This window comes from Nerophis ophidion, linkage group LG07, assembly GCF_033978795.1.
Source record: "Nerophis ophidion isolate RoL-2023_Sa linkage group LG07, RoL_Noph_v1.0, whole genome shotgun sequence".
NCBI classification, from domain to species: Eukaryota; Metazoa; Chordata; class Actinopteri; order Syngnathiformes; family Syngnathidae; genus Nerophis; species Nerophis ophidion.
The window spans coordinates 19,783,063-19,806,368 of record NC_084617.1 but is presented as its reverse complement, the minus strand read 5'-3'; the positions used below and the strand labels follow the sequence as shown (position 1 = coordinate 19,806,368).

The 23,306-nt window shown below is 40.1% G+C and overlaps 1 protein-coding gene and 1 long non-coding RNA gene across 2 annotated transcripts in view; one reads left to right on the top strand and one right to left on the bottom strand.

Moving 5' to 3' along the window:
• The window catches only part of hsd3b7 (hydroxy-delta-5-steroid dehydrogenase, 3 beta- and steroid delta-isomerase), a 34,873-nt gene extending 11,824 nt beyond the window's left edge, over positions 1–23,049 (bottom strand). Inside the window, exons 1-4 of the mRNA XM_061905542.1 lie at positions 22,766–23,049; positions 15,727–15,882; positions 6,945–7,053; positions 4,617–4,716 (exon numbers count right to left, since the gene is read on the bottom strand). Of these exons, the coding sequence (XP_061761526.1) occupies positions 4,617–4,716; positions 6,945–7,053; positions 15,727–15,882; positions 22,766–23,018 (618 nt within the window). The 5' untranslated portion in view covers positions 23,019–23,049. The remainder of the gene's footprint in view (positions 1–4,616; positions 4,717–6,944; positions 7,054–15,726; positions 15,883–22,765) is intronic.
• LOC133555995 (uncharacterized) lies at positions 15,302–18,620 on the top strand. The gene is made up of 3 exons (XR_009807432.1): positions 15,302–15,951; positions 18,021–18,402; positions 18,478–18,620. It is a non-coding gene; the product is annotated as an uncharacterized LOC133555995 (long non-coding RNA).
• Positions 23,050–23,306: the final 257 nt, after the last annotated feature.

Below are 23,306 nucleotides of genomic sequence, written 5' to 3'. Positions count from 1 at the left end.
GGAAGCTTGCAGAACCCCTCTACGAGTGTGTGAAGATAAGGCATGAACGCATGAAAAACACCTCGACAAGCATGCAAAGGCAAGGCGTGGAAGCGCGTAGAACACCTTTACAAGCGTGCAAAGATGAGGCATGAACGCATGAAAAACATCTACACAAGCGTGCAAAGGCAAGGTGTGGGAGAGCGCGGAACACCTCTACCAGCATGCAAAGATGAGGCATGAACGCATGAAAAACTCCTACACAAGCGTGCAAAGGCAAGGCGTGGAAGCGTGCAGAACAATGACACAAGCGTGAAAAGTTGAGGCGTGGAAGTGTGCACAACACCATAAGTGTGCAAAGGCGAGTTGTGGAAGTGCACAGAACAACTCCAAAAGCATGCAAAGGCAAGTTGTGGAGGCATGCACATACACTTCCACAAGCGTGCAAAACAAAACCACAGGCACGCAAAGTAGAAGCCTGCACATGCACCTCCACAAGCGTGCAAAGGCAAAGTGTGGAAACGTGTACAGACCCCGTTTCCATATGAGATGGGAAATTGTGTTCGATGTAAATATAAACGGAATACAATGATGTGCAAATCCTTTTCAACCCATATTCAGTTGAATGCACTACAAAGACAAGATATTTGATGTTAAAACTCATAAACTTTATTTTTTTTTGCAAATAATAATTAAGTTAGAATTTCATGGCTGCAACACGTGCCAAAGTAGTTGGAAAAGGGCATGTTCACCACTGTGTTACATCACCTTTTCTGTTAACAACACTCAAACGTTTGGGAACAGAGGAAAGTAATTGTTGAAGCTTTGAAAGTAGAATTCTTTCTCATTCTTGTTTTATGTAGAGCTTCAGTCGTCCAACAGTCCGGGTTCCCCGCTGTCGTATTTTACTCTTCATAACGCGCCATACGTTTTTGATGGGAGACAGGTTTGGACTGCAGGCGACCAGGAAAGTACCCGCACTCTTTTTTTATGAAGCCACGCTGTTGTAACACGTGCTGAATGTGGTTTAGCATTGTCTTGCTGAAATAAGCAGGGGCGTCCATGAAAAAGACGGCGCTTAGATGGCAGCATATGTTGTTCCAAAACCTGTATGTACCTTTCAGCATTAATGGTGCCTTCACAAATGTGTAAGTTACCCATACCTTGGGTACTAATGCACCCCCATACCATCACAGATGCTGGCTTTTGAACTTTGCGTCGATAACAGTCTGGGTGGTTCGCTTCCCCTTTGGTCCGGATGACACGATGTCGAATATTTCCAAAAACAATTTGAAATGTGGACTCGTCAGACCACAGCACACTTTTCCACTTAGCATCAGTTCATCTTAGATTTTTCCAGGGAAGCCGGCGGCGTTTCTGGATGTTGTTGATAAATGGTTTTCGCTTTGCATAGTAGAGCTTTAACTTGCACTTACAGATGTAGCGACGAACTGTATTTAGTGACAGTGGTTTTCTGAAGTGTTCCTGAGCCCATGTGGTGATATCCTTTAGAGATTGATGTCGGTTTTTGATACAGTGCCGTCTGAGGGATCAATGGTCACGGTCATTCAATGTTGGTTTCCGGCCATCTTCTTACGTGGAGTGATTTCTCCAGATTCTCTGAACCTTTTGATGAAATTATGGACCTTAGATGTTGAAATCTCTAAATTTCTTGCAAATGCACTTTGAGAGACGTTGTTCTTAAACTGTTTGACTATTTGCTCACGCAGTTGTGGACAAAGGGGTGTACCTCGCCCCATCCTTTCTTGTGAAAGACTAAGCATTTTTTGTAAGCTCTTTTTATACCCAATCATGGCACCCACCTGTTCCCAATTAGCCTGCACACCTGTGGGGTGTTCCTAATAAGTGTTTGATGAGCAACCCTCAACTTTATCAGTATTTATAACCACCTTTCCCAACTTCTTTGTCATGTGTTGCTGGCATCAAATTCTAAAGTTAATGATTATTAGCAAAAAAAAAAAGTTTATCAGTTTGAACATCAAATATGTTGTCTTTGTAGCATATTCAGCTGAATATGGGTTGAAAATAATTTGCAAATCATTGTATTCTGTTAATATTTACATCTAACACAATTTCCCAACTCATATGGAAACGGGGTTTGTAGAACAAAACCACAGACATGCAAAGGCAAGGCATGGAAGCATGCAGAACAAAACCACAAGCGTGCAAAGGTGAGGTGTGACAACATGCAGACTAACTCCACAAGCGTGCAAAGGTGAGGTGTGGAAGTGTGCAGAACACCTCCACAAATGTGCAAATGTGAGTTGTGGAAGCGTGCACATACACCTCCACAAGTGTGGAAAACAAAACCACAGGCGTGCAAAGGCAAAGAGTGCAAACGTGTAGAACAAAACCACAGACATGCAAAGGTAAGGCATGGAAGCGTGCAGAACAAAACCACAAGTGTGCAGAACACCACCACAAATGTGCAAAGGCGAATTGTGGAAGCGTGCATAACACCTCCGCAAGCGTGCAAAGGCAAAGTGTGGAAGCGTGCAGACCACCTCCACAAGCATGCAAAGGTGAGGTGTCGGGCTATGCAGTACACCTCCACTACTGGGCGAAAGGGAGACGTGGAAGCGTTCAGACCACCTCCCCAGGTGTGCAAAGACAAGGCGTGATAGCGTGCAGAACACTCATAAGCGGGCAAAGACGAGCCATGAAAGTGTGCACAACAAATTTCACAAGTGCGCAAAGGTGAGGCGTGGAAGTATGCAAAACACGTCTACAACCGTGAAAAAAAAAGGCATGAAAGCATGCAGAACACTTCCACAAGCATGTAAAGACGAGGCGTGGAAGCGGGCAAACCACCAACAAGCGCGGAAAAGCGAAGCGTACAGAACACCTTCACAAGCGTACAAATGTGAGGTGTAGGAGCATGCAGAGCACTTTTCACATCTGTTAAAAAGTGAGGCGTGGAAGCGTGCAAAGATGAGGCGTGGGGGTATGAAAAACACCTGCACAAGCACACAAAAGCAAGGCGTGGAAGCATGTAGCAGACATGGTCATGTTGCAGAAACAAAAACATTTGTAATCCTTTTTTAAAACTACTTGCATGGCCAAATATGCACGTTAGACAGTGACATTCTGTAGAATCTCCGCCTACCACAAATAGATTGTGGTCCCGTTTAAACATTTTGTAGAAACATTTTTTTCTTCTTAAATATGTGGGCCAATAAAAAAATTAAAAAAAATAAACGCGGGCCGCAAATGGCCCCAGTGCCAGACTACCTAAACAGCAAAGAGGACAAATAATTTGGAGTGCATGAGAAAGTGGAAGGTAAACAACAGAGCAGCAACAAGACCAATGATGTAATGAGGTAAGATGCAAAGCGGTTACGTAATACTTTAAATCAGGGGTCACCAACCTTTTTGAAACCAAGAGCTACTTCTTGGGTACTGATTAATGCGAAGGGCTACCAGTTTGATACACAGTTAAATAAATTGCCAGAAATAGCCAATTTGCTTAATTTACCTTTGATAAATAAATCTGTATATATATAAAAAAATGGGTATTTCTGTCTGTCATTCCGTCGTACATTTTGTTTCCTTTTACAGAAGGTTTTTTGTAGAGAATAAATGATGAAAAAACACTTAATTGAACGGTTTAAAAGAGGAGAAAACAAGAAAAAAATGAAAATTACATTTTGAAACACAGTTTATCTTCAATTTAGACTCTTTGAAGTTCAAAATTCAACCGAAAAAAATGAAGCGAAAAACTAGCTAATTCGAATCTTTTTGAAAAAAATTTAAAATAATTTATGGAACATCATTAGTAATTTTTCCTGATTAAGATTAATTTTAGAATTTTGATGACATGTTTTAAATAGGTTAAAATCCAATCTGCACTTTGTTAGAATATATAACAAATTGGACCAAGCTATATTTCTAACAAAGACAAATCATTATTTCTTCTAGATTTTCCAAAACAAAAATTTTAAAAGAAATTCAAAAAACTTTGAAATAAGATTTAAATTTGATTCTACAGATTTTCTAGATTTGCCAGAATATTTTTTTTTAAATTTTAATCATAAGTTTGAAGAAATATTTCCAAAATATTCTTCGTCGAAAAAACAGACGCTAAAATGAAGAGTTAAATTAAAATGTATTTATTATTCTTTACAATTAAAAAAAATAAATACTTGAACATTGATTTAAATTGTCAGGAAAGAAGAGGAAGGAATTTAAAAGGTAAAAAGGTATATGTGTTTAAAAATCCTGAAACCATTTTTAAGGTTGTATTTTTTCTCTAAAATTGTCTTTCTGAAAGTTATAAGAAGCAAAGCAAAAAAATAAATGAATTTATTTAAACAAGTGAAGACCAAGTCTTTAAAATATTTTCTTGGATTTTCAAATTCTATTTGAGTTTCGTCTCTCTTAGAATTAAAAATGTCGAGCAAAGCGAGACCAGCTTGCTAGTAAATAAAAAAAATTTAAAAAATAGAGGCAGCTCACGGGTAAGTGCTGCTATTTGAGCTATTTTTAGAACAGGCCAGCGTGCTACTCAGCTGGTCCTTACGGGCTACCTGGTGCCCGCGGGCACCGCGTTGGTGACCCATGCTTTAAATGCAGCTAGTGCCCTCTTGTGGACTTAAACGGAAAAGTGTTTGTCCTACCTTGATGCCGTTTGCTTCCAGAACAATCTTCTCGGCCTTGGCCTTGCTCTTGGGGTAGGCCATCGTGTGCTTCACCTGGTAAGGTGTGTTTTCATTGCCCCTACATGGAGAAAGTCACACGATCAGGACGAGAGAGGCAGATATTAACAGTGCGGCTTCATTCACGCCATCATAACAAAAACACATTCCGCGGAGATTCCGCCCATCTTAAATCATCACTGTTTCCATTCCGGGTATGTGGAAAAATTAAGTGAACAAACATGACATTTTTTGCAGGGTGCAAGTCAGTCTTTCTTTGGAACTTGACCTCAATAAACGAACATTAAATGTAAAAAAAAAAAAAAAATATGATTTTTTTTTGTAAGAGGAAAAGGGAGGAAACAATCAAACTGCCAATAGATGGAATTGATATTGAAAGGGTTTCTGAACTTAGATTTTTAGGCATGATACTAGATGACGGTCTGACATTGAAATCTCACATTGCACATGTACGGAAAAAAAGAGTATTTTTCTATGAAATAAGGTAAATATGTGTTAGATTATAAGGCAATGCGTGTATTGTATTGTGCACTTATATTGCCATGTACTGTATCAGCTACTGTGTGGAAGTGTGGGGGAACACATATAAGAGTAACATAAAGGCATTGTATCAACTACAGAAAAGAGCTATAAGATTATCTAGAACACACTAACATATTTATTAATTCTGGTTTGTTGAAACTACAGTTAGTAAAGTTACAAACGTTATGTGTTATGTTTCAGGCTAAAAGTAAAGCATGACCAGCAAATTTACAAAAAAGGTTTGTCATCACTTCTGAGAATGAAGAGCATAGAAAAAAATGTCATTTCAAACATCAGAAGTCAAGGACAACGTTAAAACAAATGTGTATATCAGTGGTGGGGGTTAAACTATGGAATTATCTTTACAATGAGATAAAAGATTGTAGAAATATATTCCAATTGAAAAAAATATATAAAGACAGAACCATTAGATTAAATGGACAGCCGTACGTGTCTAAATTTTGCATTATATTTAATATTTTACTTATTTTTTGTCTGGTTTTGTATTTATTTTGCATCATTCCGTGAGGTGTATATTACTTTTTTTGTTCGGTCTGTACTTCATGAAATTTGCACTTGTTTTTTTTCCATTATATTTGGATGTATTTGTTTGTTTGTATGCTTGTGAAGCTGGGCTATCCATTAAGTATGACTACTTATTATTTTGAAGATTTTCTTCATCCTGTTCCTTCTCAAGCATAGGTGTGTAAATATGTGTTTAGTTGCAAAAGTTTAATTGTCTGCTTGACACTCAGCATCAACGGTTGGAATTGGGGGTTAAATCACCAAAAATGATTCCTGGGCACGGCCACCGCTGCTGCTCACTGCTCACCTCACATCCCGGGGGGTGATCAAGGGTGATGTGTCAAATGCAGAGTATAATTTCACCACACCTAGTGTGTGTGTGTGTGACAATCATTGGTACTTTAACTTTATTGAGCAAAAATGCACATCAATGAAGTAGATAAATAAAAATGAAATGAAAATGAACTTCAACACACATTCGGCACATTTTTTACGCTTTATGCCCACTTCATTAGGCACACTGGCACCATCCAGTGAGCTCCGATATGAACATTCTGCCACGACAAAGTCATTAAAGGCAACTTTTGAGTGATTAGAGAGGAGTTCTTTAGCTAACCAGCCAAGTCCATTTCTTTTTAAAACATTTTTAAGGTTGGCACTTACATTAACTTTATTTATTTATTCGCACAATATAAACGTGACCCCGAAAGGGAATAAGCGGTAGAAAATGGATGGATGGATGGAATATAAACAGAACTCGCCCAACTATCATAAAAGGCTTCGCTACAGGTCTTAAAATGAAGCCAGGAACTTGTCCAACTATCTAAAAAAGGCTTCACAACATGTCTTAAAATTAAGTCAGGATTAACATTTTGCAGTGTGGAGCTTTTCAAAAAGGGGTTAAAAGCATGATACTGATAAAGCAAGGACCGCGTCACCGGAACGTTAATTTCCCTATTTGATGTCATGAGATGGTGTCCCTAATGAAGTGTCCTGTGAGAGATAAACAGGGGACTCCCACTGACCGCACTCGTCATTCATTTGGATACACTCAGGGTGAAATTGCCAAGGAAGTTCCCCCACATTTAGCACATTTTTTTCCTGGACACGAGAGGGTTGGACGTTACGTAACGCAGCTGACCTCCCAGAGAGAGCACCATCATAGCAGATGGAAAATAGCGAAGCACTGAGTCAGAGGAAGAGAAGTCAAATGGAGCAAAGCGTCGTAATTACGGGCGTCACCTGACAAACGGCTCGCGGTTCATGTTGGGCCCGATCACCTCCATGCTGCTGGTGTACACCAGACTGCAGATACTGTTCTCCACGCATGCGCGGATCACGTTCTCGGTTCCTGACAAGAGACAAAGAAAACACACTGGATGAAAACCAGAACCTTTTTATGACATTCCTTCTGTCACATCAGTTTGTCTGCAAAAGTGGACATGCAAGTCCAAAAGGTGCCAGATGATGTCTGACATAATCACTTCTCTGGAACAGACTAGAGGAGCTTATTAGGAATAGGAGTGGCTCAGCAGGTAGAGCGGCAGTCCAGAAACTTGAGGAGTTCCTAGTTTGATTTTAGCCTCTGCCGTCCTCGTTGCTGCTGTTGTGCCCTTGGGCAAGACGCTGGTATAAATGTAGATTACCACCACCACGCGTGAAGGTATGGGTTTCCCACTGCAAGGCGCTTTGAGACAATCGTAAATAAATGCTGTGTAAATATCATTCATTCAGTCTTTCATAATAAATAGAAAAGGAAAAATGTAATAGATAATGATGCTGTAGTGGGCAGCACGGTGGCAGAGGGGTTAGTGCGTCTGCCTCACAATACGAAGGTCCTGAGTAGTCCTGGGTTCAATACCGGACTTGGGATCTTTCTGTTTGCAGTTTGCATGTCCTCCCCCGTACTCCGGCTTCCTCCCACCTCCAAAGACATGCAGCTGGGGATAGGTTGATTGGCAACACTCAATTGATCCTAGTGTGTGAATGTGAGTGTGAATGTTGTCTGTCTATCTGTGTTGGCCCTGGGATGAGTCGGCGACTTGTCCAGAGTGTCCGCCGCCTTCCGCCCGATTGTTGCTGAGATAGGCACCAGCGTCCCCCGCCACCCCAAAGGGAATAAGCTGTAAAAAATGGATGGATGATGCTGTAGTGCATATGTATCAAACTCAAGGCCTGCAATGTCATTCAATGTGGTCCGCCACGTCATTTAATTTGGTCCGTCAAGTCATTTAATGTAGTCCATCACATTATTTAATGTGACCCGCCACATCATTTAATGAGGTCCGTCACGTCATTTAATGTGGTCCACCTTGTCATTTAATCTGGTCCGCCACGTCATTTAATTTGGTCCGTCAAGTCATTTATTGTGGTTCGCCACGCCATTTACTGTGGTCCACCATGTCATTTCATATGGTCCGCCACGTCATTTAATGTGGGCCGCGACGTCATTAGTGTGGCCCGCCATGTCATTTAATGTGGTCCACCACATCATTTAATATGTTCCGCCACATCATTTAATGTGGTCCATCACCTCATTAAAGTTGCCCGCCACGTCATTTAATGTGGTCCGTCACCTCATTAAAGTGGCCGGACACGTCATTTCATATGGTCCGCCACGTCATTTAACATGGCCACATCACTTAATGTGGTCTGCCACATCGTTAAAGTGGTCCGCCACATCGTTAAAGTGGTCCGCCAAGTCATTTAACGTGGCCCAGCATGTCATTTACATGTCATTTAACGTGGTCTGCCATGTCGATTAACGTGGTCCGCCACATCAATTAACGTGGTCCGCCACGTCATTTAAGTGGCTTACCATGTCATTCAATGTGGTCTGCCGCGTCATCAAAGTGGTCCATCATATCATTTAATGTGGCCCACCATGTCATTCAATGTGGTCCGCCACGTCATTTAAGTGGCCTACCATGTCATTCAATGTGTTCTGCCACATAATTTATTATTATAATAACTTAGTATAGATTACATATTTTACTTTTATATTGATTCATGGCCCCGAAAGGGAATAAGCGGTAGAAAATGGATGGATATTGATTCATGGGATGGCAGGGTGTAGTGTTGTTGTGTCTACAGGCCTGGAGCCGCTCTGCAGGCAGTGCAAGCAAAGTTCAACTCCCAGGTGTTATTGAAGGAGGGAAGGATGTCAGAGCATCCATCACTGAGGTGTCCTCGGAGGATGTTTTCAGAACAGCCTTCTCCTGTTTTGAGCAGCGTCAAGGCCATTCGAGGGATTCACATCATAGATTAGGATTGTTGTTTTTCCAAGTGAGCAGACATTTCCATGGCGCTCATATCCAACGTTTGCATTTCAAAAAGCCTCTCCATGATGTGATCCAACTAATGATTCAGTTCAGAAATCGCCAGTCTCTACAAAATGCAAGTGGACCCCTGCCTGGTTGCCTGGATTTCGAACTACCTCACCGACAGGCCACAGTACGTCAGACTGAAGGACATCACGTCTGACACTGTGATCAGCAGCACCGGAGCACCGCAGGGAACGGTGCTGGCCCCTCTTCTCTTCACCCTGTACACGGCTGACTTCTGCTACAACTCAGAGCTGTGTCACATCCAGAAGTACGCGGATGACACAGCCATCGTCGGGTGCATCAGGGACGGCAGAGAGGAGGAGTTTCGGAACCTGGTGAGGGACTTTGTTGTCTGGTGCCACACGAACGTCTTGCAGCTCAATCCGTCAAAGACCAAGGAGCTGGTCATTGACTTTGGGAGGTCGAGTCCACGGTCACAACCTATTGTGATCGAGGGAGTTGAGGTACAGACCGTGGACTCATTCAAGTACCTCGGGGTTTGGGTGGACAATAAGCTGGACTGGACTGTTAACACGGACCACCAGTACAAGAAAGGACAGAGCAGGCTGTACTTCCTCAGGAGACTGCACTCCTTCAACATTTGTAAAAAACTCCTGTGGATGTACTACCAGTCTGTGGTTGCCAGTGTTCTGTTCTACATGGTAGTGTGCTGGGGGGGCAGTATATCTAAGAAGGACAGCTCCAGACTGGAGAAACTGATCAGGCGGGCCGGTTCTACAATCGGAATGAAACTGGACTCACTGGTGATGGTGGCAGAGAAGAGGACTGTGGACAAACTAGTGAGCATCCTGGATGATGCCAGTCACCCTCTGCATAGCGTTATTAGTAGCCAGAGGAGACTATTCAGTGCTAGACTGCTTCATCCCAAGTGCAGGACTAATAGACTCAAAAACTCCTTTGTCCCACACGCCATTAGACTGTACAACTCCTCTCTGGGACGGGGGGCGGGGGGTATTAGGATGACAGGGGATGCAAAACATTAACAGTGCAATACGTTTTCATAACATGGTCACTACTGCCTACTTTGTCTTGTTATATTCTTATTTTACTGTTATATTGTTATTCCCATTGTTTTTATTCTTTTTGTAATATTTCTCTATTTTGTTTCCTTTTAAACCCCCATTATTTACTTTTTACTTTTTTCTTTAAATTGATCTCAACTCTGTACACTGCTGCTGGAATTTTAATTTTCCTGAAGGAACTCTCCTGAAGGAATCAATAAAGTACTATCGATCTATCTATAGTCTGTGATTCCACAGCTCGACTCATGCCTTCCATTGTCCTTAACAGCCCAATCAGCAGATGCCCCGTGATCACGGTTCCAAATAGGTAGATGTCGTCCACGTCCTTGACGGAAAGCACTGAGAGGTACATGATTCTCCATTTCTCCCTGGAGTCTCTCACGTACCCCGCAGCAATTGTTCCATCAGGGCAGACATTAAATCATCAATAAATACTTACATTAGTATGTTATTATTTACAACCATATGTTTCAATATTTATTCATTTCACATGTATTATGTGTTAGAATATTTACATTGTCATGTGTAAATTTTAAATGAATATTCAAATTCAATTTACCGATAACTATGAATAAATACAAACATTTTTTTTATAATCATTTGCTAGTATCTATACTAATTCATTATTTTTCTTTCCAGCAATAATTTATTTTCACAAATCTACATGCATAATAAGGGTGTGAATCTTTGTGCACCTAACGATTCGATTCGATTCAAATTCCTGGGATAAAGATTCAATTCAAAATAAATTGTCAATTTAACACAAATCTGGATTGAAACCCATCCATCCATCCATTTTCTACCGCTTATTCCCTTTTGGGGTCGCGGGGGGCGCTGGCGCCTATCTCAGCTACAATCGGGCGGAAGGCGGGGTACACCCTGGACAAGTCGCCACCTCATCGCAGGGCCAACACAGATAGACAGACAACATTCACACTCACATTCACACACTAGGGCCAATTTAGTGTTGCCAATCAACCTATCCCCAGGTGCATGTCTTTGGAAGTGGGAGGAAGCCGGAGTACCCGGAGGGAACCCACGCATTCACGGGGAGAACATGCAAACTCCACACAGGAAGATCCCGAGCCTGGATTTGAACCCAGGACTGCAGGAACTTCGTATTGTGAGGCAGACGCACTAACCCCTCTGCCACCGTGAAGCCTGGATTGAAACCAATTCTTTCAATTTATTATTCAGTCTAATAATTATAATAAAAAACTTGTAAAAACAGGTTAGAACAGCTCCTTATGCTTCCATGGATATGGCCTAAAAATGTCTTTATATAAATTGATTCCTATGAAAAAAAAGAAATTACTAATGAATTTATTTATAATTTTTTAAAAATTAAAAATAATAAGAATCATGAATCTATTATATTGATTTAACCACCCCAAAATACATTTTTTACTCAGCAATCTCTTTTTAATACAACATTTCATAGAGTGCAAAAAGCCCAGAGAATTGACAGCAGATTTACAGATGTGATATAAAGCAATAATTCCCAGCCACTGTGTCGCGACACATCAAATACAGGTGGAAGTTTTCCAATTCGACTTATTTACTAAAATCCTTATTTCCATCCAGGCGTGTCCCTCTAGGGCAGTGCTCCCCAACCTTTTTGTAGCTGCTGATAATTTGAATTTTTTTTTTTTCTTGTCATTAAAAAGGGAGTTTTTGTTGGGGTGGTGCACTAATTTTAAATGTATTTTGTGTTTTTTATGTTGATTTAATAAAAATAATAATAATTAAAAAAGAAAAAAAAATAATAATAAAAAAATATTCTGCGGCCCGGTACCAATCGAGCCCGGTGATTGGGGACCACTGCTCTAGTAGGTCGAGGGGGTGGCTGGAGCCTATCCTATCTCATTATTATTATGTAATCCATATCTAATGAATGACGGGGCAAAAGACAAATACTCTTCCACTGGAGGGCAGAATTGAATTGAATTACCTTACACCAAGTGGAACATGTGCAATAGCTCAATAAGGCTGGAGGCTGCAGAGGAACATGCTGGAACGTTCTTCGACATACTTTAATGAGTGGCTGACACCCAAGTGCAAATATTCCGACCACGCAAACAAAACTGGACTTCCGCGTCATCCACATAAACCACGCTTTCACCTGGCAAACGGCAAACATTCACCATGGAGACGTGTCTTTGACAGAAAGGGATTGCGACGTTGCAGTGGGATCGGGCTACGTCCTGGAGTGCCAGACGTTACATGATTTGGTTTGTTCACCAGGTTCACAAACATTCCTGCAGCCTGGAGAGATATCTGCTGCCTTTAGGTGCCTCTTTGCCGGAAAACAGTCGAATTGTGCTTACACTGGAAACGGTCACCAGGTGTGAATAATAGTTTAGGAACAAATGTTCCAAAGAAATTATGTAAAAAAGCTGACAGACCATTCCTCATGCCAAGAATGACATCATTGCTAAGGCGGCAATGATATTGTTGATGTTATAAAAGGTGTCAAACTTGTCTTCATTGAGGGCCATGTTGCAGTTTGGCTCCCCTTGCAACTTTAGTAAAATAAACATACATGTATAAGGATTAGCCACATGATAGTGTCACACGATTACTTATGCATTTGATTAGTAAATGTATATTTTACCTACACTGAAAGAAAAATAAATTGTGGATTTTTCGGCCAAAAAAATAGCAGAATTTTACCATAAATATACAGTAAAATGGTCACACTCTATTTTACTGTAAAATTCTGGTCATTGAGCTGACAGTTTTTTGTTAGGTTTTATTTTTGCATAACAAATATGGTTGCCGTTTTCACAGCGTATTACTGTAAATGTCAAAATGCTAATACAGTTTTATTCTTATGGTAGTATTCTGAGGACTGAGCTGTTTTAAAAAAAATATATTGTGATGTTAACAGTGTACAATTTGATGGATAACTTGCTTTGAAACCATAAGGCTAAGTATATATTTACGTATGTTTTTTACCTCAAAAATGTATTGAATGTTTAATAATATAATGTCTGTTGCATTATTAGAAAGATAACGTTTAAAAGATATATAATTGCATGCATTACATGTCTTTTTTACACTGTCAAAATAAAAAAAAAGAAAGAAAGATAAACTACATTACTGATGCATATTATTTCCAGGCTTTCACAGGCCATTTAAAATGAAGTGGCGGGCCAGATCTGGCCCTCGGGCCTTGAGTTGGACACCTCTGATCTTGTTGGATCTTTCTGGAGTCTTTTTCCTCTTTTTACGTGCACACTGCAGCCTGAGGGGGCAGTGACGAGCAAGCGCGAAAAAGCGATGACCCCAGTGAACAAATGTGTGATGAATGACGTCTTAAATTTGTCTTTTTTATCTCTTTTAGCGTCCCTATGAGAACATGTATTGTGTACACTTTAATGTTCATGCATATTATGTCATCACTGCTTTTGCATTAAAATTAGAGTTAGACCATATGATTCTTTTCAGGGCTGTACTGATTATTAGTAACAATGTCCGATAATGGCCTTTTTGCCGATATCCGATATTGTCCAACTCTTAATTACCGATTCCAATATCAACCGATACCGATATATACAGTCGTGGAATTAACACTACATTATTATGCCTACTTTTGTTGTAATGTCCCGTTCTATAAATTGAACAAAGTAACAAGGTTTTCCAAAATAAATTAAATCAAGTTATGGAAAAAAATGCCAACATGGCACTGCCATATTTATTATTGAAGTCACAAAGTGCATTATTTTTTTTTTCAACATGGCTCAAAACAGCAGCTTGGAATTTGGTAATGCTCTCCCTGAGAGAGCATGTGGAGGTTGAGTTGGGCGGGGTTGGAGTGGTAGCGGGGGTTGTATATCGTAGCGTCCCAGAAGAGTTAGTGCTGCAAGGGTTACGGGGTATTTGCTCTGTTGTGTTTATGCTGTGTTACGGTGCTGATGTTCTCCCAAAATGTGTTTGTTATTCTTGTTTGGTGGTTCTGCCACCATAGTGACGAGTTCGCTTTTGTTTGTTTTGTCCCCACATGTCCGGGACCGTGGGCCCATCGGAGCATTTTCTGTCTAAGTCCTGGTGGCCAGGCTAGGTGACCATTGGGCCCTTGCCAAAGACCTGTCGGGTCTTGTCTAGTATCCCGTCTCAGCCACAAGGTTTTCTCTTGTGGTAAAGCCTGCTCCTGATGTTTTCTGATTTCATCATCAGACAGGGCAGGTAGGAGTTTTGTCTGGCAGGCGGTGGCAGTCATGATAATTCCAACTACGTCAGATATTGCAATATCTAACAGTTCACAGTGTGGCGCATATTTGTAACAGTGTTAAAGTTGTATGGCTGTTGACCAAGTATGCATTGCATTCACTTGCGTGTGTGAAAAGCCTCAGGTATTATGTGATTGGACTGGCAGGCAATTGCAGTGCCTTCAAGGGACACCCCCAATATTGTTGTCCGGGTGGAAATCGGGAGAAATTCGGGAGAATGGTTGCCCCATGAGATTTTTGGGAGGGGCACTGAAATTCGGGAGTCTCTCAGGGAAAATCGGGGGGTTGGTATGTATGACTGGGAGACGCAACTTTGTACTTCTCCCTATGTCCGTGTACCACTTCATACAGCGGCGTTTTAAAAAGTCATACATTTTACTTTTTGAAACCGATACCGATAATTTCCGATATTACATTTTAAAGCATTTATCATCCGATAATATCGGACTGCCGATATTATCTGACATCTCTAATTATTAGTAGTCAAGGAGGCTGATAACCAATATTTTGAGCCGATATTCATTTGCAGTAAAAGTTATCTAAACCTGAATAGTAAATGTCAGTAAACAGCTGGACAAGGATTTAAGCAGTTTTTGAACATTTTTTTTTACGAAACGTGGGACCAGTAGCCACTAGGGTTGTACGGTATACCGGTACGAGTATAGTAGCACGATACTAATGAATCATACTCTAAAAAGTACCAGTCCCTGCCCCCTTTTTTTAACGGGCATGACGGCGCGTCGTCAAGTCATGACATTGCAGGTTTTATTAGCAGGGGAGCATGTTCGGCAGCGCACAATCACAGAGTACTTACACGCGACACAGTGTGTGTAATGAAGTACACAAAAATTAGCTGTCTGATGCTACATGCTAACATTACATTTAACATCATGCTAGGTCAGCTTAATCACAAAAAAAAAAACCAAAACAATCAAACTTCCAACTCCCTTGCCTGTCGCTGAATACCGCATAGCTGGCAATGTGCCAACTGTGTTTTAAAATGTGTAGGGAAGCCTGCTCTCTTTTGTTGTTGTTCTATTAACGACCGGCATTAAAATAATTATTTTGATTAAAGATTTACAGTATAACACTGATTCCCAACCAGTGTGCCGCAACATTTTAGTACGCCGTATGAGATCAATATGCGCCACTGAACTTCCGATGACTAAAGCTTTGAAATATTTATGATCTTTGCTCATATTTCTACAGTATGCGGAACAATTCAGTGTTCTTCCACTAGATGGCATTTTCACACAAAAGTAAACATTTTTGTACAAGTTGCAGTTAAGAGAAGTGATGATTTTGAAAAACATGTAAAAAAAAAAATACAAATGGCCTAGCTTCATACAGTTAGTTTTAAATCTTGTTTAAAGACGTGTAGCGAAGCATCTTTTTTTCCTGCAACAGGACCTCGGCACCTCACCTTTCACGTTGACGGCATAGATGAGGTTCTCGGGGACTTTGTGCCAGACGTCCACCAGGCCGGCGGTGTGGATGACGACGTCGGCGCCGCAGCTGGCCGCCAGCACGCTTTGGTAGTCGGTGATGTCGCCCTGGATGACTGTCACCTTGGTGCGATCTGCGGGGAGGAAGCGGCAAAAAGTCGAGCGGTGATGATTGATGCGACAGAAACATCACTTCCTTTCATGTGGGTACTGTGGTGAGGCTCCGCCCCTCAGCAGTGTCGTCCCCCAACGCCAGCTTGAACACTAAAAGCAGTTTTATCGCAAACGGGTCCTTGAACTTTCCCCAAAGATAACCACAGCACATCTTTAGGATTTATGACTGTTAGTACCTGTTTTGACTTTATTGTTAGTTGTTACATTTGATCAGGTTTTACACAATATTGTCGTTTGTGTTTTTGGTTTTATGGTAATCTGTTGTTAATACGTTTGGTATTATGTCAATATGAGATATTGTTTTATTATTTTTTCATATTTGTGTTAGGTGTTATTACATTTGATAAGTTATAAAGTTATATTATTATGTGTTACTAATATGTGTTTATTATTACATCATTTTAGTTTTGTTTTAGGTGTTATTGTGTTTGAGAAGTTATGTTCTATTTTACTTATGTGTTTTTGTTTTATTTTGGAGTTATGTTTGATAAGTTATGTTCTGTGATTAACTGTTTTGTTAATTATTACATGTTCAATTATGCCTTTTTGTTTGTTGCTCGGAAGATGTGGTATTTTTTGCAAACATGCTTTATTACGTTTTTGTGTTTATTGTTAGGGGTTATTACGTTTGATAAGTTACATTAATGTGTGTTATTGTGTTTTATTATTACGTGTTTTGGTGGGTTATTAGGGTTTATTATGTTTGATAAGTTGTGTTATTTGTTATCGTGTTTTATCACTATGTGATTTGGTATGTTGTTGGGGGTTATTACGTTTGATAAATTACATTAATGTGTGATATTGTGTTTTATTATTACGTGTTTTGGTGTGTTATTTGGGTTTATTATGTTTGATAAGTTGTGTTATTTTTTATCGTGTTTTATCACTACGTTGTTGGGGGTTATCACGTTTGATAAGTTATGTGTTATTGTGTTTTATTATTACGTGTTTTTGTGTGTTGTTGGGGTTATTATTACGTTTGATAAATTATGTTTATGTATTTTTGTCTCATCGTTAGCTATTACTTTTACGTTTGATGAGTCATTATGTTATATTCATATGTTATTGTGGTATTATTAAGTACTTTTGTTATGTTAGGTCTTTTTACGTTTCATAGGCTATTATGTTATATTATCACGTCACTATTTTGTGTTGTTTTTAAAGGTTTGATACGTGATTACGTGTTATGTGGTTTTGTTTCATTGCTAGCTGTTATGTTTGATAAGTTATGTTCAATTACTACATGTTATTTGGTTTTATTATTACCTGTTTATTGCACATTTTTGTTTTGTTGTGAGGTGTTACTTTGATAAGTTATTATTTTCTATAGTTCCATGTTAGTGCGTTATTACAGGTTTATGGTTTATTGTCTGATGTTATCATTGAATTTGATAAGTTGTTACAGGTTTATTACTTTGTTCGATTGTTAGGGGTTATGTTTAATGACTTCGTACATTATATTGTAATGTGTTATTTTGTTATTATGTGTTTAAGTGATTTTCTCCGCTAGATAGGGTAATATGTTTTATTACGTATTACATGTTTATTACTTGTTTTTATTAGGATACGTGTTATACCATTTTAGATTTTGTTTACATTCTGTTATTAAGTGTTGTAGGTTTTTATTATGTATTCATTACATATTTTAGTTTGTTAGGCGTTATCACGTTGGCCAAGTTGTGTTCTATTATGAGTTATTATTTGTTAATGTATGCTTATTACTGTACGTGTTATCATGTTTGCTAAGCTATCAAGCTCTATCATTACGTTTTATTGTGTTAGCACGTTAGAGTGTTTTTAGTGTATTGTTAGGCGTTATTAAGTTTCACCATTACGTGTTTACTCTAAGATTGTGCTTTTTTTCCCCACAGAACATTTTTAGGGATGTAAATATTGCATTGTTTTCCATAAGTATGTGAAACGTGAGAATCAGTAAGACGATAGTATTTCCTGAAGCTGCTCACAGCCACTAAGGGGCGTAATAGCAGCAATTCAGTCTTTGGAGGTTGCTATTATTGGCTATGGTCTCATAGTACTCCATTGTCTATCTGTGGAATTTGCTCCTGTAGCCACTTGAGTGTCAAATTTTGTCTTTCAGTCACAGTCAGTCCAGGGCCACGCCTGTCCTGTGCCTCATCGAGGTGCCCACGGCGCCTGAGGGGCCGGGCCGTACGACGTGTTTGGCAACGCACAATGATGGCTAAACAAAGCGGAATGAAAACATCTTGTTCACTCATGCAGCTGGCTTAATGGACTAAGGTCGGCCCCCGTTGCCGGGCAACAAAACATGACGTTGACACAGGTGGCAGGGGGTGACAGGCCACAATTCCACGTCGTTCGCACCGGGAAAAGGAAATGCATGGGAGTGGGACATCCTGGAGAGGATCTGCGCAAAGTCACCACTCCACATGGAATATGACCGTTTTTTTTTTGTTTTTTGTTTTTTTTTACAGTTCATTCTTGCTTACACAGCTGGACAAGTGGGTTAAAATATTAGAAACAATAATTAGCATTTATTGTTGAACGGTGTTATCATCTTATTATCTCTTTGACAGGAGGTGCCAAGAAGAATGCATGTCATCCAACTATCTTCAGGTTGCTTGTCAAAAGGGTAAAAGGTCACTGATTTATAAAAAAAAAAAAAAAGCTCTAAGGGAGCGTCTGCAAAGTGCAACATTAAATTCATGTCGCAAACTATTTTATTTGCGGAGCAAATTCATTTAAGTGATTTTAGTTTAACGTTTAAGTCAATGTAAGTGAGTTTGTGGTTATGATCAGATTCAGTACAGTAAAAAAATTACATAATTCAAATGACTGTTATAGGTAGATGCGGCTGATACACAAATATCGGTCATACATTTGTATTTGTGTCTTTTTTTCCACCTAAAAGTGCATTTGACTATTGCACAGGTGTCAAACTCAAAGTCCAAGGGCCAGATTCGGAATGCCACAGCATATTAAATGGCCTGCGAATGCCTGGAAATAATACAAATACAGTAAAGACCAAAAGTTTGGACACACCTTCTCCTCATTCAATGCGTTTTCTTTATTTTCATGACTATTTACATTGTAGATTGTCACTAATGTCATCAAAACTATGAATAAACATGTGGAGTTATGTACGTAGCAAAAAAAGGTGAAATAACTGAAAAACACGTTTTATATTCCAGTTACTTCAAAATAGCCACCATTTGCTCAGATTATTTCTCTGCATACTCATGGCATTCTCTCGATGAGCTTCAAGCACACCTGTGAAGGGAAAACCATTTCAGGTGACTACCTCTTCAAGCTCATCCAAAGAATGCCAAGAGTGAGCGAAAAAGTAATCAGAGCAAAGGGTGGCTATTTTGAAGAAACTAGAATATAAACATGTTTTCAGTTATTTCATCTTTTTTTGCTACGTACATAACTCCACATGTTCATTCATAGTGTTGATGCCTTCAGTGACAATCTGCAATGTGAGTAGTCATGAAAATAAAGAAAATGCATTGAATGAGGTGTGTCCAAACTTTTGGCCTGTACTGTATATTATAGGTACTTGTTTTTTTTAGTCCCTCGATTTTGACCGAAAAAGAAAGTACTATGTATGTATGAACCACGTGCATCTTTTAAACTTCATTATGATCAAATAATGCAACAGATTAATATGAACATACATCCATATATTTTCTACCGGTTGTCCCTTTTGGGGTCGCGGGGTTGGTGCTGGAGCCTATCTCAGCAAGGCTCGAGTACACCCTGGAGAAGTCGCCACCATATTTTGGTTAAAATAAAAAGAAATACCTAAATATCTGCTTGACATAGGATTTAAAAGCGAGTTATCCATCAAACTGTATACTGTAAAAATGACAATAAAATTTGGGATTAAAAAAAGTGAGGAAAAACTGTACTTACTGAAAAAAAACCTGTGATTTTTATGTTTAAAGTAATACACTGTAAAAACAACTGTAGATTTTGCAGTAAAAAAACAAGTGCCTGCTAAGTCGCCAGAATTTTATCGTACTTGTCACTTTTTCCATTTGCAGTGATATGTAAAAAACTGTAAATTTTACAGGAAAATTCAGGAGACTGAGCTGCCGGTTTGTTTTTTTAATCGCAAAAGCTTGTTTTTTACAGCATACGTAAAAAACAATTATGATAATTGAACACTTAATTGTGTAACAGTATCATGAGTGTGACCCCCCCTGTACAACTGCATGGTTCCTACTTTTGTATTTATTTATTTAGCCTTTATTTAACCAGGTAAAATCCCATTGAGATCAAAGATCTCTTCTCCAAGGGAGACCTGGCCAAGAGGGCAGTAGCAAGGTTACATTAAAAACAGTAAACAACACATAAAACATCACATTTACAACATTAAAACGTGCTCATATGACACATGTGCATAGAGACAAGATAGACTGCAATCCTTTCACAGAAGCTTTAAACTAATTTAATGTAGAAAGGGTTTGGAGTTGAATATTCGATTGTAGGTTATTCCAAGAATGATGACGCGTACGCGTGATGTCACCGACTGACAGGAAATATTAGCAGCTGCACCACTCGCGGCTAAAAGTTGTCTGCTTTAACCACATAATTACACAGTATTTTGGACATCTGTGTTGCTGAATCTTTTGCAATTTGTTCATTTAATAATGGAGACTATAAAAAACAATGCTGTTGGTGGAAAGCGGTGGATTGCAGCTGTCTTTAGCACCGAGACACAGCCGGTGTTTCTTTGTTTGTTGTGAAGCGGAGCAGTCAAGGGAACATGTTTTCTCTACGTCAACCAGCATGTTTTTGGATGGGGAAAATGTGATATATATATATCTTACCGGAAAAATCATTTGATTATTCGTCGTCCTGCAGCAGCGGCAGCTGTGAGCTTGGCTCCTCGGCTTCTCTCTGAGACACTTGGTGTTCACTGCAGCCATCCGACCTCGAGGTATGTCTTTACAATCTTTTACAATCTTTAAAATCTCACTAAAACACTATTAAAACAATAAGCAGATAATGGATCTTCCAGAATTATCCCAGTAAATGTGTCTAATTACATCTGAAACGCTCACACTGCCGTCGCCCGGAGCTGTCGTTTTTTTTTTTTTTGTATTCCTTCACTATCAATATCCTAATTCACGAATCTTTCATCCTCGCTCAAATTAATGGGGAAATTGTCGTTTTCTCAGTCCGAATAGCTCTTTTTGTTGGAGGCTCCCATTAACAATAATTGGAATATGTGTGGAGCCATGCAACCAGTGACGTCACACACACATCGTCTGCTACTTCCGGTACAGGCAGGGCTTTTCTATTAGCGACCAAAAGTTGCGAACTTTATCGTCGATGCTGTCTACTAAATCCTCTCGAAAAAAATATGGCAATATCGCGAAATGATCAAGTATGACACATAGAATGGACCTGCTATTCCCGTTTATATAAGAAATTATCATTTCTGTAGGCCTTTAAAAACAATCAGTAAAAAGTATTCTCAAGAAATATTTATGAAAAAAAGTATTTTTAGTTAAATTCCATTTCCAGTTCGAGATGCTACCTCATTAGAAGCATTTAAGTCTCACCTTAAAACTCGTTTGTATACTCTAGCCTTTAAATAGACCTCCTTTTTAGACCAGTTGATCTGCTGCTTCTTTTCTTTTTCTCCTCTGTCCCCCCTTCCCTTGTGGAGGGGGTCCGGTCCGATGGCCATGGATGAAGTATACTGGCTGTTCAGAGTCAGGACCCAGGATGGACCGCTTGCCTGTGTATCTGTTGGGGACATCGCTACGATGCTGATCCGACTCCGCTTGGGATGGTTTCCTGTGGACGGGACTCTCGCTGCTGTCTTGGATCCGCTTTGAACTGAACTCTCGCGGCTGTGTTGGAGCCACTATGGATTGAACTTTCACAGTATCATGTTAAACCCGCTCGACATCCATTGCTTTCGGTCCCCTGGAAGGGGGGAGTTGCCCACATATGAGGTCCTCTCCAAGGTTCTGATGGTCATCATTGCCACTGGCGTCCCACTGGGTGTGAGTTTTCCTTGCCCTTATGTGGGTTCTTCCGAGGATGTCGTAGTCGTTTGTGCAGTCCTTTGAGACATTTGTGATTTGGGGCTATATGAATAAACATTGATTGATTGATTAAAGTTTTTAACTTGTTTACAAACAGGTGCATGTCTTTGGAAGTGGGAGGAAGCCGGAGTACCAGGAGGGAACCCACGCATTCACGGGGGAGAACATGCAAACTCCACACAGAAAGATCCCGAGCCTGGGATTGAACCCAGGACTGCAGGACCTTCGTATTGTGAGGCAGACGCACTAACCCCTTTCCCACCGTGCAACCACCTGTGGATAGGTTGATTGGCAACACTAAATTGGCCCTATAGTGTGTGAATGTGAGTGTGAATGTTGTCTGTGTTAACCCTGCGATGAGGTGGCGACTTGTCCAGGGTGTACACCGCCTTCCGCCCAATTGTAGCTGATAGGCGCCAGCGCCCCCCGCGACCTCAAAAGGGAATAAGTGGTAGGAAATGGATGGATGGATGGATGGACAAACAGGTGTGGTCTGTGTAGAATAAATATTTCCGATATGTAATTTTTTCATTTTAAAGTATGTGATGAGCAAGCAAACCGCACTAAAAGTTAGTATGAAGACGAAATATAATTATTTAATTTTAAAAGTATGAAAAGTACGTTATTTTGCGTGTTGGACTTTGGAGACGGTCCCGAGCACGTGTACTCGTGCTTGTGTCTGACGGTAAAAAGAAAAGACGAGAAAATGTCAAAAGTGAAATATTTGAAGAGACTAACAATAAAAGACGGAGACAGTAAAGCAGAGAATATGTCGGCTCAAAGTCCGCGCCTTCCTCACCTGTTCCGAGTCCCTTGAGGCTGTCGTCCGTGTGTTTGTCGAACACTCGAACCTCGACCAGCCGGTCCTCCTTCTCCAGCAGCAGCCTGAGAAGGTGTCGGCCCAGGAAGCCGCAGCCCCCGGTGACCAGGTAGACGAGTGTGGGCTTGGCTCGGCTCATGGCGGCTTTACGTGACGACTCCGTTTGCAGACACTGCGCAGCGCTGCTGAGTGCTGCTGCGTTTAAAGACCTCAGGCCAAACCAGTACTTCATTTTTTTTTTTTTTTTTAAACCTTCTATTTTTTTGAACGCTGGTGACTCCGCAGCAGAAACCGGCCTGCACACACAAACACACAAATATATTTTTTCACCGTTTTAATGCAAAAAAAAAAGACGTTTGGTGACGTCACGCTTTATTTGCGTCTTTCTAAAACTCACTCCAGTTTGGGGATGACGTCATACTTGTAATAAATAGATGCCCTTGCGTTTATAGACTCACATGTGCTGGTTAAATATAGAACTCATGTATGGAGACTATACTTTTGGTATGGGTGTGTTTAT